Source organism: Varroa destructor, unplaced genomic scaffold (assembly GCF_002443255.2).
Source record: "Varroa destructor unplaced genomic scaffold, Vdes_3.0 BEIS01000003.1, whole genome shotgun sequence".
In the NCBI taxonomy this organism is placed as follows: Eukaryota; Metazoa; Arthropoda; class Arachnida; order Mesostigmata; family Varroidae; genus Varroa; species Varroa destructor.
Window position 1 is genome coordinate 3,605,011 of NW_019211456.1, and position 15,316 is coordinate 3,620,326.

Below are 15,316 nucleotides of genomic sequence, written 5' to 3' on the forward strand. Positions count from 1 at the left end.
CCCAGCCTAGTAACGGACAGGATACTATACTCTTTGGGTTATGTATAAACATACTTTCATATTGTAAAACTGACCTCTTTGTATAACGATCCTGCATAAATTGTTGTTCTCTGCTGAAACACTCCCCGCCACCTAATCCGAATTGAGTGCTTCTTTCCTGCATAATAAAAGTAAATCTCCTTTTGACATACTTATCTTAAACACTTCTCTATTGACTCAGAGAATTAGAGAGAATCATATGGTGCTCACCAATCAATTATAAGCTCTAATTAGAGTGAGTATTATCGTACAACAAAATGTATGTAATGTTCAAAAGTTTCTCACTAATTTTTGTTAAAACGGAAATTGCGCCATTGGTGCCAATGGATTTGTACTAGATTTTTCTTTAATACGTTCTGGCAAAATAATAGGAAACATTTCCATTGCAAAATGTACGTATGATTCGAATGTCTATACCTCACTTATGTAGGTTTAGAAACTCGCGTAAGATCTTTGTTGCAAAATATTTTTTAAAACCGTGTACGGAGAAAATGGCACGTTAAGATGTGCGTTATATCAGCCTGAAGGCAGCTGATTAGAGATTTTATCTTATTATATTGCACTAACTTTAACCGACGCCATTAATAAACCGTTTCTTAATTTTACTTTAAAGATTTGCTTATTTACGGTGATATTGACCTACCAGTATTTATCTGTCGGTACTGCCAAAAAATTGAAGCAAAACGTGCTACAACATCTTATTACCCACCCAAGCATCTTGGGTGGGTAATAAGATACACAGACTGAGATATTATACCAGTGCACTATTATACTAATATAGTGGGTTGCACATGTAGCCCATTAATAGTGTTAACGTCCCTAATTTATCAGCGATTCTCTCAATTCGATTCGCATCTTCTGCTCATGTTGTGCTTCTGTCTGTCTCCCGGTTCGTTTACACTATCACTTTTTTTTAAGTCCTACGAAATATTTACCCCACTGCCACATGTTCGTCCTTGAAGGTTCCTTATTCGCTCCATTAACGTCACCCATAACCTTCAACGTGAATGTTGTAAATAAGTTATATATGATAAATTTCGTGTTCATTTCCTACGAAATGAAACATGGTCACTGTTTCATGTGCCCGTTGTTGGCCGCAGTAGTATTTCGCGGCGGCTCAACGCGTTCGGCAGACGGAATCCCTGGGGCTCTTGCGGCGACCACAGTTACAGCCGAACTTTTTCCGGGAATCGTAGAGGGAAGAGGTACAGTCGAAGTGCCTGTCATAGAGCTTCGATTTGGACAAGTGCTTGCAGCAAATTTTGCCATAGGAACGAGTACATCCATCTTAGCTGATTCAGCTGACTGTCTCGAAAAGTTGTTGGGTGGAACTAAGCCGGGCATTAACATTGACAGTAAAGACGGCCGCGATTCAACCTTAGGTGTGGGGAATATCGAGCCTCTGGTTGAGGTTGGTGCTGCTGGGGTAACAGCCGTATTACTGATTTGTACCGTGGGAAGTTTTGTAAGTGAAGGAGAAAGTTTTGGTATAAATACACTTCCTGACGGTCTGTCAGATAGTGGTGGTATTATTCGTACAATTGCCTTACCCAAACCGTTCGTTTCAAGGTTAAAGTTGCTCGAGTGGGGTGGGTCTGATACATACAATGGATTTGTTCCCAGTTCAAGCCCCCGACGGGGATTGAACCTAAACCCAGGAACAGTGCCGCCGGCCAATAAAGGAATATTCGTAGATGTTGCTACGTCAGACCTTTCGGACTGACGCATTGCTGCGTTGCGTTGTCCAGTTCGAGGTAGTAAATGCGAAAGAGATAGTCCTTGCGTTAAGCTTTTTGCATTAACCCATGAAGCTTGTTTCGCCATTGTCGTGGCCTTCGCTTGGAGCGCGGCAAAATTTAGACGTTCCTCAAGTAACGCCGTTAAGCCTTCCATAACGACAACATCTTCAGCCAGATTCCTGGCAGCTTCGAATCGTTCGATGTTGTTCACCCCGTTATTTATGCTGTTGTTGGTATTATGATAACTGTTATTGGCATTGTTATTATTTTCCGCAGCGACCATGAAATTCACGCGTCGCGCTGGCCGGTGGATGCGTTGCGCTGCGCCTCCAAAGACGCCAGCACCCCTTGGAGGGCCGTGAAACCGCCCCCTGAAAAAAAGACTAACATTTTATATACGATCTTTTCGTCTAATTCAAATCGAATACAGAATTCCTACTTAGGAAAACATTTTAATGAACAAAGTCTTTGTAGGCTCCTGCGAGGCGAAGCGCAACGCATTGGGTTTGAATGCAGTAGCTAGCAGATTTTATAAGGAGCAAGGATCGAATACATAGCCACTGCCGTAGAAAACAACAATTTCAACTGGTACACTTGATGCGGTTTTCAGTCATGGTTATCTCTCAACAGTGCGCATGAGTATTTTTTTTCCTTATTATGGAAGGTGAAATATAAAGGTTTCACGATGGTGTATGAAATGAATGACTGCAAACGAGAAAAGATGTTGTAATAATTAGAGCTTCGCCAATACGACTTCAATTTGTAGCTAGGTGTAACTGTGCACACCAGAAGTAGGCAGCCCCCAGATGTCTTCCAAATTATTTTTCTCTGCAGAAGAGGAGAAATACTATCTGCGAGGCACTTACGCTCCGCCGTCCCCACGCCGGTCACCACTAAGTGTGATGTGATTGAACGGGACGGCCATTCCCGCTACGGAACCAGTTGTCTCAGTTTGGGCGGCTGTGCTTGGCTGATCGGTTGGACGAATTGGAGCTTGAAACTGTGTCGAACGTGTGAACACGGTACGCGCGTGTGGGAAGGTTTGCGTCGCGCGCGATCGACCCAGAATCGCTTCAATCGTTGTGAATTCTGGTAACGACGCTGCCACTGTGCTCGTTGGCGCATTATCCGTTTGTGTGCCACAGTCCACTCGTTGAACAGACAAGTCAGCACCAACTTGTTTTGCCACACCAAACCCGTCCGCGCTCTCGGTATGGACGACATTTGTTGATGATGTATTTCCTTCAGAGCATTTCGATTCTGCGCTTCTCTTGCGCATTCTGGGTTACCGCCACTATAGGGCGACATACACAGGATTTGGCCTACGTATCACGGTCGCTGTAGATCCATTTTAACATGGGCTAATTCTTGAAATAGACACTTTGTTTTTTGCCAATGAAAGTGAACAAACCTACATAATATTTTGCAGGCAGACTGGTCTTCGCTAGCTTTTGGGGGTAACGAAGTTGGCGGTGATCTCCTGATTCGAATTCGCCCATGGTCAATCTGCGACGTAATTTCAACAAAACGCGGTAACACTCATATACCCCAAAGAGAAGTAAGGCTTATGCATGTGTTTGCAGCGTAGCTGGAGTGTTCAATCTACATTCTCTGATTTATACATGACCCCCGCTTTTAATTCATGTATTTGTGTTAGTTTTATCAGTTACTTGTCTTGTACGTGTTTTTCAACCTTTATTTTTAAATAAAGTCCATATAAAGATTAAGTTATTATTTACTAAAAACGTGCATTACAACGAGTACGTATGACCTATATGCAAAAACATATAGAAAACGTTTGCGGCCGCAACTGTGCTCAGATAGCTACAATCAGCGAAAGCATAGCGTTTGCAGTAGCGCCTTATGATTAGTCGGCATATCCTTATCAGTTATATCAGTATCAGGCATATCCAATACGCGTGTGATACAAAAGCTTTGAGGACAAGCAGTTTATACACAAGACCTCATAAATTCTGTATGGTAAATCTTCTTATGCGACCTAACTCCTATAGATTAGAAGAAAATGATGTCGATTGAGTGAAAAATACTGTGTCATTTTCGATGAAATGGTTAAATGATTATTAATGACGTTCGAAATTCGATTTTTTCCGTGAATGTCTAAATGATTTTCTTGTTGATGGAATGAGTGTATACATATGCACTATACCAATGAACAGAACTCCGTGCAATACCGTAGAGCTAAACTAAAGAATACTGAAATAATCGAGATATGGTAGAAGTGCTCCGTAGTGTTTGCGACGCGATTGTTTTGGTAGTATCTAAAAAGTGGACTTCTGTCGGCCGTCAGCGCTGTCGAAGTAGCTGGTGATACGGTGTGGCTGCTCTAACGTAGCTATTAAATATTATGTTTACCTTTGCGAAAGTAATGTTGATAGCTTTTAACCGCTGTTGAAGCCGTTTGTTATTGCGCAGCCTCTAACAAGCAGACGACATTCCGGCACTTCCGCTTACCCTACCTACCGTCGAACAACGCGGTTGACGAGTAATTGTCACGCATAACGCAGTGTTATCATTTAGACACTTAAGCAATTGCCCCAACTGTAATTGCAGAGTTGCTGTCATACGTCTAATTAGGCAACTGAAACAAATTTATCACTAGAAATCGTGTTATGTTTCTTTAACAGGCGCAGGGATGAATCTGGTGCCAGGTGTGTTCAAGCTACATAAAGTTTAGACACCCAATTTTTATCTGGTCTGAAATACGAAGCGTTACGCGATAATACTAAAAGTGAACGTTCCAGTAATATTTCGTTAGATCGGTCATATATTTAAACTAATCAGCTATACCATCGCCCAGTCGTTTTACGCTCTGATCATAGTAGATATTTTCCTGCTTTTGAGCTGCAAAAATTCCTCTGCTTCTTTAACAACGCATCAAACGTCAGAGCAATTTGGCCAAACTACGCTTATTTTAATAGCGACTAACCTTTCCATATTGCTTCGTTACTGTGACATTGATCGTAAACAAAATTAAATATAACAATAGTAAACCTTATTAATGAAAAGCTTTTCTGACGAAGTTTCGTAACCTCTGAAATTGTTATTATACACGTTACGTATGATCCAGAAACTTGTTATTATATAACGAGTTTCTCAGCAACTAGATCCTCAACTGATTCAGAATTGAATATGTACGTTCTCTTCATCTAGTATAGGCCAGTTATTAAAAAAAAAACACTTAAACCTTTGTACTCTCAATTGAACTTCCTCTAACTGTACGAGGTTCGGTTAATGTAAGAAAATATAGGAAAGAATAGTCTTATGCGTGCCAAGATTTGTTTGGCGCTCTCGTTGAAAATAACCGTGAGCGAAAATTATATTTCTGTATTTAACAAAGACCCTTCTATGATGTGGTCTAAATAAGCTCACTTCAATTAATTCATACTAAGGAGTATCAATTGAGAACCTTCATGTAGTTGACATATAGCCCCAACATGGAAGATCATATGGGCTATAAACAGGAGCATTATGAGGTGCTTATGATTTTGTGCAATAAAGTCAGTCGTTTAACAAAATGGTTTTCTTCGTGAAGAGGGCTGCAATTATGCCAAGAAAAGATGACATGTTGCACTCACTTACTGAAAAGTTAGGCGTATCAAAGACCATGATCCTTCTAACACAGGTTCTCATGATGTACTGCTGCGCTGTGTGAAGCCGGGCTTTGAATGATTCAAGAACGGGCACATACAGGATCTTCGTTTTGTTCAATAGACGGGGGCAAACACTAGTAATGACAAGAGCAACGTCTTCCAAAGCCAACTGAACTACACTGAAACCTGCATGACCATAGTGATTATGTATAATTCTAGTACAAATAATATCCATGGTAGATCCTGATCCATGGTTTTCGTAATTATCCGCAATGTAGTGCATAGGATAGCACTGTTTTATTAAGACGATGCTTTATGCCAACAAAGTCGTATGAATTTCATTAAAAACCGACGACATGTGGCGCGTTGTCAGCAATGGCAACATATAGTTACAACATAGGTGTGAGAACACGATGTCTTAGTTTCACTTGCTATATGTACACACATGGAGGATTCCTACTAGGTTTTATTTTGTAGAAATTTCTCTGTAGAATTAACATCGATGGCATTCACTTATCGTATATGCAATAGTCGATAGAGCCCCAGCACGCCCTGACTCGTGTGGTCTCCGGGGTGATAATGTAAACCGATTTCTAGAAAATGCCTGTTTTCAGCTTGTTTTTGAGAACTTTAAGACACACGAGACTAAAAAAACGCGCAAATTGTTTTTTTTTTATTGTCGAACAAAGTTTTTAATAAAATTAAAAAAATACTTATACGCGTAGTGTAGCACCACCTTTTGCAATTTGGTCGAAAAAAAGCTCCAGGAACGCAAATTGCGTTTCCGACTCGTGTGCGTTACAAAAAGAATGAATGTTTAACACCGGCAAAATTTTCATTTAGTTTTTTGTTGAAAAACGCAGTGGCTTAAATAGCTCGTGTTCCGTACATTGCCATCTTGTCCTATTTCCTATTTACATTTGCTTATATTGTTAACTATTTTTCATGACTCTTTAACGCACAAACACTAAAGGGGTCCAATAAGTGGCACTTTTTTTGACTGACATAGAGAAGTTGATTAGGAGCATCGTCTGCCTGAGCGACTACCTGCGCGTTTTCAAAAAACTAAGATTAGCTCTAATTGTATGCATCGCCAGAATTTTACAGACGTTCATTACCAAGCAATCACCACATCTTCACCTGAACTTTATGCGAGAGTAACGTATAACGTTTTTTAGTTTAACTCATTAAATCTAGTGTCGTCACCACTTGTGCTCAACGCCTTTGCGTAAACTTTTGAGTAGGGTATAACCGAGTGACATTTCGATTTCCTTCATCAGCATCGATTAACGTTTGCATGAGCTTCAGCACCGGCTAAATATTTCGAGATTTACGTCTGCTATTGCTGCTAAGTGTTCTATCACTGGCTCTTGCTGGTTCCCAGCGCGAGTGTATTGACGCTTGGATTTGAACCTAGACAACTACATGTTTCTCAAGTTTAGCTGGCAAATATTCTACTAACTACGCCTGCATGAGGACATCGAAGAGGCGACATAAACCTGACGAAATCGATATTCGCGACTCTCGAAACTTCTGTCGACCCACAACTAATGTGTGCCGCGAGATGACTCCGGTGATCTGTTGTGGCAATGTGAACTTAGTTCCCCACTATCTCCCTCTCCGGAAGTCTTACCTATAATTGTTAGGGTAGAGTAATTTTATCCTCAACATCTATTATAACTCTTCATAAGAATTGATCACGTCACGTTTTTCCTAGCAGGGTGGCTGGCTAAAGGACGATCCGTACAAACAACACTGAACAACACCGCACGAAGTAGTGCCTGTGTTGACATGTCGCATATCAGTTGACTATTAATGTACTGTTTTAAAGAAATATATCTAGGGATTAGAGCTAGAACAGTTCTTGGGTAGCTTCGTATGTCCCAGAACACTTTTGCCTAGGGTAATAACCAAGTCAAATTGTTAATTCTGTTTAAGCGAGTCTCTGATCACCGCATGTCTCAGGATTCACGCCAAGACCTGTAAACTTGATTCTAAAATATGAACTTCTTAATAGCCCGAAGTTTCCGATCGTGATGACTCACCGAGAACTTGAGAACATTCGCTGTCCAGTAGTCTGAACGGAAATTAGTCCCGCATTGTGCTGTTCTAAATATTGCTTTTTAGAGCACAGCACACTACTTAGGGCGGCAGGCAATCAAAAAAATAACTCTCCATAACCATTTGGTAGTTACATTCGCTATCCAGACGGACGCCTTTTTCAAAAATCGTTTTCTAAAATTGGGTATAGTTACTGTGTTTATAATAGGTCCCTTCAAATAAAGGAACAAACGGAACTTTAATTTGTGTGTAAAACTCGATAATATCGAGTTCTTCCTTGACTATCGTGAAAGCCGAGCGTCCTCGATAGCGCAAATCGTCGAATTCAACTGCGATTAAGCAGGGCGGTCGAAAATGCTGCGTAACATGGCTATGATTGAGACAAGCACGACTAAGAGGACGACAGGCCTGGTCAGCTCGTTTTACTAAGATCGATAATTCAGTTGTTTGAACCACTAACGAACCAAAATATCGTTTCGTGTCCAGAGAAAATGCGATTTTGGTGATTTGAATGAACTTGACAGAGCTTCAGATTAGGTAGCGCTAGAAAATCGAACTGCTATATGATATGTCGTCTTCAAACCTGTTCGACACTTCAACGTTAACACTGAACTCGGACGTTAAATCTGATGTCGTCAGAAAGTAATCGGTTGGGTCGATAGATAGCGATTGAATTTGTTGAAAAATAGTAAGATATCGTTTAAGATACTAATTGGGGTAAAGTTATCGGAACTAGCTATCGCAGGATACAAAAAGACACTGCTGTGTTATCGTGTAATATGAACCTATTAAAACAACGCGATATTCAACGAAAAGAAAACCTGGTGTCACTAAATAATATTTTCGAGGCCCTTCGCACAGTCCAAATAGAGCACTAAGTAAGAATCATTTTACTTATTATAGCGTACTATCTAGTCGCTAAGCTGTGTGGCTAATCTCACTTTGTGGTCTGGTATCGAATCCGGGCATGGGCACACTTCGTTTCGACGTGATGGGAGGCGGCCATATGATGGAACGCTTTACGGGACGTGAAACTCGAAACATAGGGAGGCTTTGAGAGTACACTTTGGTATCCCCCTATGTTTTCTATATTTCTAACATTAAGGCGAACTTAATACATCGTTTAATACTTCGTTGGCCGTCACGTGCACACTCGAATTCTGACTTATTGTAACTTATCATCAAACTTCTCGTATGTAATAGGTATGAATTAAGGGTCTGAAGTTAACGACAGACTGCTCCCAATTTAATATAACAACAGTAATACAGGAATCTGTTAAAAAAAACTCATGTAATGCAAACTAGAGCTAAAAAAAAAGCGCTCATGTTGAAGTTGGGTCAAGCAACGTGTGTTTCTTAAAAATTGCTGAGTCTACGGGTTTCTGAAAACAAAATGATGATTACCGGATGATTAACATAGGAGTTCGTTATAACCATTCTGTAGATTAAATGGGAAATTAAATCTGTTTTTGATTTAGGGCCTGTACGTACAAGTGAGCTACATTAACTTTCGTCGTCTACCCAAATAGGTCACTGTTGCAGTGCAGCTTGCACTGTAAATATCTCATCAATCAGAGGCCGTTTATTGTCTCTATAAGCAAGGGCTTTCACAGAATCACTTATAAACTAATAGGTAAACACGTGTAAAGTTCGACGTCAATAAAAGTGCATATAGTGCTCATTGATTGCCTTTAAACTCGCACGACAAAGCAATTTTGCTGATTTGTTAAAGGTACCGCACAACCTAGTGATTGCAGCGTTCAAAATTCAAGGATCTTCTAATTGACGGCATATATATAATTAGGGGCAATGTGTATTAAACGATTTGAACTAACAAAACAGTTTTCTAAGCTAACGACACCACCTCGAACAGTCCCATGTAAAAACAAGCATAATTGCGCAAAGGTTATTGCCACGATGGGCATTTTAATATCGAAACGTATAATAATGGAAGCACTGGACAAAACGTTCGCCCCTGTGCTCCGTATCTAGCCCTAACGATTGTTCGGACGTTTTAATATTGCTGTTTGCTGTGAAGCGTTCTTTGCTTGTGATGAAGCGTTGCATGTCGTATGCCATTACTGTTTGAATTGGCGTTAAAAAACGCGTTACGTTATTTAAACGGTTAGCAGTCTCGAGCGGCCCTTGGTAATTTCCATCTGTGCCAACCATCTTTTATCCGCTCAAGCAGATTCAGAAATCCAGAAATAATTCCTTCCAAGAGAAATGTCGGCAAAGAATTTCGCCATTCATAAACGAGGGTGGATTGACTGTGAAAAGAGAAATATTGTCTCAGGCTTAATGGTAATGTCGTTGCTTGAATACTGCAATTATGCTTGTTATAATAATCATTATTTATCATACTCTATTGCGACAAGTGTTAAATATAGTTGAAAAAACATATTTTATAGCATCAAAGATCGGACCGTTTGGATTATAAAGTAATCTTTAAAAACACATAATACATTATGCGGATTCGCTGCTAGCGATGGTCGCAGTATTCCATAAACTGCAATTGTATGTTATAATCACATAGAACGTTTGAGCAAGCTGAAAGCTGTTCCTCTAGTAATCTCAGTTCAAGCCATTTTCTTCTTTGGACTTTATACATTTCATACTAAGAGGCAGTAACGCTGGACGTTAAGAAAACGACCACGTCGAAAATAAGCGAATCGCGATCTTCAACGTGGCGCGACAATTTTCGGCGAGCAGAAATTCTTCGTCAGGCAGACGCGTAACAGTTCTGCGACAGAAACAGGCAAAATCTCACCTGTTTACATGAACTTTTCTTTCAGTACGTAGTAATTTTGGCTAGCACAATGTATAATTAGTCCAGCGAAGCAAATATATATATATATAGTTCGGTAACATCTCCATTGTCAAGTAGTACACTTTGGACCAGTTTTCTTAATTTTGCAGATTCAATGGCGTATTGTTTATTTGCAGAGTTTCAATGATCGAATGAGCTCTCTGTAGACAAACAGCTGTCCAACAGATACAAAATTGTTTATGTTTTGGGGAATTGTGCAGTAACACCTGTCCACAATGATTGAGAGTGCTATCTGAAAGTAGTCCGACAAACGGCAAAATCTATTCTTTATTAATAATCGGAATCTGTAAGCAATCAGTTAAAAAGGACCCAGCCACCTAATAAACTTATTTGACTTTTCCAAACGAGTGTTTTATTTGCGTCCACGTTTAATAGCTGAAACATGTTTAAGTAGTCGCACCCTTTGTCGCTGGAAGGTGCCGCAGTATACTCAGGAGCCCATTAATGTACCTGATGGCCGGTTTCAGCTATACAAAGCCTGCGTGCTGTTATTCGCATCTCTGAAATGTACGCACCAGAATTACCTTTTTCATTCGCTTTGTCTTAGCGATCAATATATCATGGAGAGGTGTCTATGCAGATAAACTATAATATCCTGTGGATTGGACCAAACCTGGCAGCAAAACAAATAAAATAGACAGCGCTATCGGGCATCGAGGTATGGATATACAGATTTCCTTTCCCGAAAATCACACTTTGATAGGTATGAATAGTTTAATATTTTAAGAAAGAAGATATACATTTTTTTTTGAAGAAAACTAACACCAACAAACGCCTGGCTACTCCACCTTACTGCAAATAGTTCGATCAGATATCATGATGCCTTGAGCCCTTTTTGTTTACACCTATTCGTTATACGCTTTCATCTTTTGACGAAATTTTAGGTAACACGTGCCTTTATGCCTTTCACGTCTATCTTGTGTAACATGGAGGGAAAGTCGCTTCATGGACATATATTGTAATATTTATACAACATACATTATATAGATATTACCCACCTCTATGCGTATTCCATAGATGAACCTGTTTGTATTAGCTCGTATACTGGTGCCCGCAGATGATCTGATACGACGATTTTGTTATTAAAGGCTAACAAAGATGGCGTTGACCGTGTACGTGTTTGGTTGATAAACAGAAGCTAACAGGGAGCACCAGCAGCTAGAACACAGAAGTCAACAAAGTGAATATTGACACCCATTGAGTACCGTGCGTTCAGATCTTAACCTTTATACAATTGTATTATAAATTCAATATGAAATAGATGTGTCAAACAATAGTGCCGCACTATTCATTGTAGACACCGTAGCGACCTTAGCAATAATCTGTGTACGTGTTGGTTGTTTAATATCTGTCCTGTTGCGCTACTGTCGTTAACGATACCAATCAACGCTTTAAGGAGTGTTGTTAATTTCTATGTCCACTGCTTTATACAATTCTATCGTACTGACAAACAAAGAAATGTAAGTTCCGTTCAACCACTTCGCACTCCGATCGTTTTGGCACTGGCACAGATGTGTGCCAAGGCGGTTACACGTTACCTTTAATAACTTGAGCGCTCGTTCCGGCACATAATGGCGCTCGTCTGTTGAGTCGGCAGGCCATTTACGGCTATGACTGTATCAGATCGTACAACTTCTTGTGATATTATCTAATAAAGCTTATATAAATGTTAGCGGAAGGCATCTATCGATGTTAGAAAAAGTATCAAAAGCTTGGCAAGCTTATGTCGTATATCGACGATGAATGGTAATCTAGAGTCTTTTACGGGAGCATAGATACAGACAAGAGGGCTGGAGACGTTTGGAGTGGTAAGTTCTCGTAAGCATACATGCTTTTGAGCGTTGTCATGTCAGAATGTGTGGTTAGGGATTAACCAAATTGGATTTGAGGACAACTGCGCAGTTGTCCAAATGAGGCAGATTATTTTCGTTTAGGCTTTAAGGTAACAACTACCAATAATGATCTAAAAGTCTATCGATGCATTTTTCCTCATCGTGCAATTTACATCTGAAGCCTTTTATTTTGTCGAGGCTAGCTTTTTGTCTTCGATTTCTATGGTCCTTCGTAACCACTATCTCCGCCAGCTAAAGGCAGATATGCGCACCAGCTGCACCAGCAATACTTCGGAGCCTAAGGGTGCCTGCATAGACGAGAAAAGCACAAGAAATTTACAATGTGCGAATACCTTTCGTCGAAATACTTTTTTAAAATGTCGGAGATTCTTATTTTCTTCACAATTCTGCTTACCAAACGCAGTTCAAGCCAGTGCTTTTTTTTGTAGTTAATCTCGTTTACCCGCTTAGTGCCAATTACTATTTGTCAGAGGCTATCTGCTAAAAAGACAAGTTTAGGCCCAGGATAGTTCACGTATATTTATGTGGAAGATCTATACAACCACTATGTACCTGGATTCTCACTCCACGGCACCTTTGTACCGTTTTTAGCAGTCGCGCGTTTGTTTTTCGGCGAGTAACATTATTAGCGGCCATACGGCTCAGAAAAGGACGAAGCATATATTTGCATCTATATACAATCTATATGTAGTTTCATAAATAAATTCAAATGACAAATAGAAATGTAGTAGCTTTCAGTTTACGCGCACAAATTTAATGAGGCTGCATTATGTACATTTCACTTCGTTGACAGATACGGCCGTACGTGAAGTTTTTCGCGACTCCGATGATGAATCGACCATTCGGCATGACGTAAGCTACAACTGAAAATTGCCTTCTTCATTATTCTTCGCATGTATGTACAGTGATTTACCTGTTCATCGCAAAAATACGGATATTTTGAATGCAACTTTGAGTTCTTAAAGCCCGGATGCTCTAAACATGCACCCTTTCGTTACTCTGAAAAAGAATAGGTACGGGTGGTTATTTCTGAATAATCGATAAATGCTATTTAGAGCTGTTCATTCGTTTAGTGATAAATGAAGACGAATTTGTCTCCTTTGATTTTTAGAATGCTCTTGTTAGTTAAAGCTTGTACGAGTTAATTTCCGATGTAAACTAAGGTATAATTGTTCTGTTTTCCAAGACAAGCACCCAATCGGCAGACAAATTCTGGTTCGTTAATGGCCTCGAGCAAAGGCACTTTCTTGGTTTCGAAGTGAACGTAGATGTCAACAGACGATTTCACGCTGCTCTAACGAACCACGTCAAAGGCTGGTTGTCCTTAAACAATGTCGTCCTTGCCCTTTACAGCGTGCCTATGCACGTGATCTCTGCAAATTGCCGCCAATACCCAACTGATTTTGGTCAATTTAACGGCCGTTCCGTGCTGTTTTCGGTACCTGGCAAAGCACTTGTTAAGGCTACGAGCTCAAGCGTGGTCTAGCCGCCTATCGGCAAATTCCGAAAATGCCTACTAGTGCTCTTCGTGTTATTGTTATTTCTATAAGGTTAATATCTTACCGTACGTTTAGTGGTAAACGCTTTCGGGGTTATTCTTTCTACTTAGTGGAAGACAGTTACAATTTTTAGTCTACGACCTAAGTGATTAGGTAGGCTCTTTTGTGTTAGTATTAAAACATAGTAGTAACGTATTTAAAGAACAATGGGCACGGTACTATTGTGGACCATTATAAATAGAATCCAATGATCTTAAATTATGTTCTGTATTCTACTACAAAGCAGAGTAATCGTAATTGCTATATATCGTATTTGAACGATCAGTGGCTTAACGGCTGGTCAGTAACGGATCAGAGAGCTAAATCTAGGACTTCATTTACCTTTAGCGCCTAATTCCTCCTCTTGATCTGAACTTTTAAGCACTGCACAAACTGTAAAAAAGTCGAAATATTAATGGCTTGGATCTACTTGTCCTTAAAGGAGTGAACATTATGGCATGTGATTTTCTCAAATTCGAGTGAATCAAATTAAACCCGGCATAAGTCTAGTCCAGAGATGCATATGCATTCTGGAAGAGAATCTGGTTCATATGCCTCTCATCTGATGACTGTCTACCCTTTCCTATGACCTTGGACTTGGTACAATCCTCACGTTTGCTTTTTAAGTTCTCTTGTTAGGCAATAAATTATATACGGGTGAAAATAGGCCTTTAAATGTCGTTGATACTTGCAACAATGAGCGCTAAACAATAGCTTGATAAAAATATGTTGGGCTATCATTTACCCAGCATCAGACAGATTGTACAAACCTGTAAAGATGTGTTGTGTCAGTTCAGAACCTTAGCTTCAAACCTAACTCAGGTCACTCATAGCTATTAACAGTGTAAATATTCATGATGGACGATTAGAAGGCAACCATATCTTTGTACATTAGTGAGTACCCCCATACTTCTTCCCGTATTGGTAAGGAAAGCAGGTGTCTACGAAAAAGAAGAAGTATTTTTTTTTCTATATCCTTAATGAAATATATTTATTTTGGAATGTATTGAAGTTTTTAGTAATATAGCAATATTGAGCCGTTTCAATCAAAGTATAACATATATAATATATTTTCCATCTCTGGACTCGTTCATATCTGGATGTGAGTGTGTGCCGGTGCGACATGCGTTTCCTTTCACAGGTTGAACACAAGGTGATCTTTAGATTTTTTAGAGGGAAACGAGGGCATATTAGATACGCAAAATGGGAAAATCGAAGCCTGAAGTGAAATTGATGAACTGGATATGAAGGGACCATATTGGGAATTTCAAATAAATTCTTAGTAATTCTTTTGGCATCTATGCGTGATGAGGTATTTATGTATGTTAACATGACCTATTGAATTAGTGTGACTGAAGTTGGGATTTGAAGAGTCGCACAGACTCAATCAAAGCAATAAGTGGCTTATATTTTACCAGCTGATTTATTTTTCATTAGGAAGGTTACGAAGGCTGGTACCTCCCAGTGTATTTGCGTACAATCTGAAACTCTCAATGAAGCAGATTGCATTCAAAGGCATAGATACACATTAGGTAAACATATATTAGATGAGATATTAGGATCAACCTCTGAAGCACTTTGGTTTTTCATACGTACGTTTACTACACTTATGAACATGGTGACTCTCGATCCGCTTGAGTACTTC

The 15,316-nt window shown here is 39.7% G+C and overlaps 2 protein-coding genes and 1 long non-coding RNA gene across 38 annotated transcripts in view; 1 reads left to right on the top strand and 2 right to left on the bottom strand.

Moving 5' to 3' along the window:
• Positions 1–109: 109 nt before the first annotated feature.
• On the bottom strand, positions 110–2,777 carry LOC111247685 (uncharacterized). Of its 2 annotated transcripts, XR_015325425.1 has the most exons (3): positions 2,645–2,777; positions 975–2,149; positions 110–157 (listed from the first exon to the last, which is right to left on the bottom strand). XR_015325425.1 is itself a non-coding variant. In XM_022798934.2 (2 exons), exons 1-2 carry the CDS (start codon positions 2,701–2,703, stop codon positions 1,108–1,110), a joined length of 1,101 nt encoding a protein of 366 aa, XP_022654669.2. In that variant the 5' UTR covers positions 2,704–2,777; the 3' UTR covers positions 270–1,107. The 2 variants fall into 2 exon arrangements, 1 of the variants encoding a protein (XP_022654669.2); XM_022798934.2 differs by lacking the exon at positions 110–157 and having other exon boundaries at positions 270–2,149.
• Positions 2,778–2,853: 76 nt separating this feature from the next.
• The window catches only part of LOC111246439 (uncharacterized), a 78,971-nt gene continuing 66,508 nt past the window's right edge, over positions 2,854–15,316 (top strand). For 3 of the 32 annotated variants that reach the window (XR_015325440.1, XR_015325452.1, XM_086985850.1), the window contains exons 1-3: positions 2,854–2,989; positions 3,208–3,310; positions 12,927–12,985. Coding sequence is in view for 9 of the 32 variants with exons in the window: in XM_086985850.1 (XP_086841976.1) it covers positions 12,960–12,985 (26 nt within the window). In the remaining 23 variants the exon portion in view is untranslated. The other 29 variants (XR_015325439.1, XR_015325446.1, XM_086985843.1 and 26 more) reach the window with 28 other exon arrangements.
• Positions 7,601–14,520, bottom strand: LOC147756400 (uncharacterized). Of its 4 annotated transcripts, none has more exons than XR_015325454.1 (5): positions 14,014–14,436; positions 12,909–13,046; positions 11,279–11,438; positions 10,221–10,780; positions 7,601–9,720 (listed from the first exon to the last, which is right to left on the bottom strand). It is a non-coding gene; the product is annotated as an uncharacterized LOC147756400 (long non-coding RNA). The 4 variants fall into 4 exon arrangements; XR_015325455.1 differs by lacking the exon at positions 7,601–9,720 and adding an exon at positions 14,442–14,520 and having other exon boundaries at positions 10,349–10,780; positions 14,014–14,064; XR_015325457.1 differs by lacking the exon at positions 7,601–9,720 and having other exon boundaries at positions 10,349–10,780; positions 12,909–12,996; positions 14,014–14,418.